The 2,754-nt window shown below is 53.7% G+C and overlaps 2 protein-coding genes across 7 annotated transcripts in view; both read right to left on the minus strand.

Annotated features, from left to right (window-relative positions):
- Positions 1-2,754, minus strand: part of ARHGEF10L (Rho guanine nucleotide exchange factor 10 like) — a 31,134-nt gene that overhangs the window by 12,672 nt on the left and 15,708 nt on the right. Inside the window, exon 11 of the mRNA XM_017732686.1 lies at positions 2,107-2,350. Within this exon, the coding sequence (XP_017588175.1) occupies positions 2,107-2,350 (244 nt within the window). The remainder of the gene's footprint in view (positions 1-2,106; positions 2,351-2,754) is intronic.
- LOC108446339 (glycine-rich cell wall structural protein-like) overlaps positions 139-2,754 on the minus strand; it is a 5,084-nt gene continuing 2,468 nt past the window's right edge. The window contains exons 1-3 of one of the 6 annotated variants that reach the window (XR_001861506.1): positions 1,161-2,712; positions 334-1,049; positions 139-241 (exon numbers count right to left, since the gene is read on the minus strand). Coding sequence is in view for 5 of the 6 variants with exons in the window: in XM_017732708.1 (XP_017588197.1) it covers positions 424-481; positions 596-1,184 (647 nt within the window). In the remaining variant the exon portion in view is untranslated. Of the gene's footprint in view, positions 254-333; positions 2,713-2,754 lie in introns of those variants that run through there. The other 5 variants (XM_017732712.1, XM_017732710.1, XM_017732711.1 and 2 more) reach the window with 5 other exon arrangements.

Consider the following 2,754-nt stretch of genomic DNA (forward strand, 5'->3'; position numbering starts at 1 on the left):
GCTCGTGCCCATTCCAGCCCCGCAGCGGCAAATCCCAGGCGCGGAGCCGGAACCGCCGATCCCCGGCGTCGGCAAGAAGCGAAGCTTCCGCAAAAGGTCCCAAAGCTTCCCCAGAACCTCCCCAAAACCTTCCCCAAAAGCTCCTCGAGACCTTCACCAGAATCTCCACAAAACCTTCTCCAGAACCTCCTAAAATCACCTCCAGAACCTCCGAAAACCCTTCTCCAGAACCTCCAAAAAGCTTCTCTAGAACCTCCCCAAAACCTTCCCTAAAAGCTTCCAAAAAACCTTCCCAAAAGCTGCTCAAGACCTTCACCAGAACCTCCCCAAAACCTTCTCCAGAACCTCCCCAAAACCTTCCCCAAAAGCTCCTCGAAACCTTCACCAGAATCTCCACAAAACCTTCTCCAGAACCTCCTAAAATCACCTCCAGAACCTCCGAAAAGCCTTCTCCAGAACCTCCAAAAAGCTTCTCCAGAACCTCCCAAAACCACCTCCAGAACCTCCAAAAAGCTTCTCTAGAACCTCCCCAAAACCTTCCCCAAAAGCTTCCAAAAACCCTTCCCCGAAAGCTGCTCAACACCTTCACCAGAACCTCCCCAAAACCTTCCCCAAAAGCTCCACAAAACCTTCACCAGAACCTCCACAAAATCTTCTCCAGAACCTCCTAAAATCACCTCCAGAACCTTCAAAAAGCTTCTCCAGAACCTCCAAAAAGCTTCTCCAGAACCTCCTAAAATCACCTCCAGAACCTCCGAAAAGCTTCTCTAGAACCTTCCCCAAAACCTTCCCTAAAAGCTTCCCAAAAACCCTTCCCCAAAAGCTGCTCAAGACCTTCACCAGAACCTCCCCAAAATCTTCTCCACAACCTCCTAAAACCACCTCCAGAACCTCCAAAAAGCTTCTCCAGAACCTCCCCAAACCTTCTCCAGAACCTCCCCAAAATCTTCTCCAGAACCTCCTAAAACCACCTCCAGAACTTCCCCAAAACCTTCCCCAAAAGCTCCCCAAGACCTTCACCAAAACCTCCACAAAACCTTCTCCAGAACCTCCCAAAACCTTCCCTAAAAGCTTCCAGAAAACCTTCCCCAAAAGCTCCTCAAGACCTTCACCAAAACCTCCACAAAACCTTCTCCAGAACCTCCTAAAACCTCCAAAACCTTCTCCAGAACCTTCTCCAGAACCTCCCAAAAGCTTCTCCAGAACCCCCCCAAAACCTTCTCCAGAACTTCCCCAAAACCTTCTCCAGACCCTCCCAAAACCTCCAAAACCTTCTCCAGAACCTTCTCCAGAACCTTCTCTAGAACCTCCCCAAAACCTTCTCCAGAACTTCCCCAAAACCTTCCCCAAAAGCTTCCAAAAACCTTCCCCAAAAGCTCCTCAACCAATTCACCCGAACCTCCCCAAAACCACCCCCAGAACCTCCCAAAACCACCTCCAGAACTTCCCCAATCTCCTCCAGAACCTCCCAAGACCTTCTCCAGAAGTTCCCAAAACCTTCTCCAGAACCTCCACAAAACCACTTCCAGAAGCTCCCAAGACCCTCTCCAGAACCTCCCCAACATCCTCCAAAACCTCCCCAACCTTCTCCAAAAGCTCCCCAGGGTCCTCCAGACCCTCCCAAAACCTCCTCCAGAACCTCCCCAACTTTCCCCAAAACCTTCTCCAGAATCTCTCCAAAACCTTCTCCAAAAGCTCCCAAAAAACCTTCTCCAAAATGTCCCCAACCTCCTCCAGAACCTCCCAGAACCTTCCCCCAAACCTCTCAAAATCTTCTCTGAAAGTTCCCCAAACCTTCTCCAGAACCTCCCAAATTCTCCAGAACGTCCCAAATTGCCCAAAACCTCCCAAAAACCTTCACCAGAACCTCCCAGAACCTTCTCCAAAAGCTCCCCAAGGTCCTCCAGAACCTCCCAAACATCCTCCAAAAGGTCCCCAAAACCTTCTCCGAAACCTCCCCGAACCTCCTCCAGATCCTCCCAAATTCTCCGAATCCTCCCAAATTCTCCAAAACCTCCCAAAAACCTTCTCCAGACCCTCCCAAAAACCTTCTCCAGACCCTCCCAAAAACCTCCTCCAGAACCTCCCAAAAACCTCCTCCAGAACCTCCCAGAACCTTCTCCAAAAGCTCCCCAATCTTCTCCAGAACCTTCCAGACCTCCTCCAGATCCTCCCAAATTCTCCAAATCCTCCCAAAAACCTTCTCCAGAACCTCCCCCAAAAGCTCCCCGATCTCCTCCAGAACCTCCCAAACCTTCTCCAGACCCTCCCAGACGCCCTGACCCCAAATTGGGGTCGCTTTCCCACCATTTACAAGGATTTTGCTCCGTGCAAGGCGCTCCTGTAGGACCTGTAGGAGCAGCCACCCCGAGAGACCACCAGGGAGGGCCCTTTTTGAGGCCTCTCCAGCCCCGATGCCGATGCCAGGGCCGAGCCCGCGGGGGCCCCGCTGGGGGGTCGGCATCGAGGTCGCTCGGGGTCCCTTTGGAACGCCAGGAGCTGCGGCAGGCGGGGAACGAGACCCCGCAGGCCCGGCGGAGCCGCCCCGCTGCCAGCTCAGCAGCCCCGGCAGCGAACGGGGATCCCGCTGCCCGAAATCCCCGCGGGGAGAGGGAGCCCCGAAGCCAACCCAGCAACTGCCAATGGCGCTGAGGAGGAGGAGGATGGAGGAGATGGAGGAGGAGGAGGAGGATGAAGGATGAGGAGGAGGAGGAGGAGATGGAGGAGGAGGAGGAGGAGGAGAAGGATGAGGAG

This window comes from Corvus brachyrhynchos, unplaced genomic scaffold (assembly GCF_000691975.1).
Source record: "Corvus brachyrhynchos isolate BGI_N302 unplaced genomic scaffold, ASM69197v1 scaffold215, whole genome shotgun sequence".
Lineage (NCBI taxonomy): Eukaryota > Metazoa > Chordata > Aves > Passeriformes > Corvidae > Corvus > Corvus brachyrhynchos.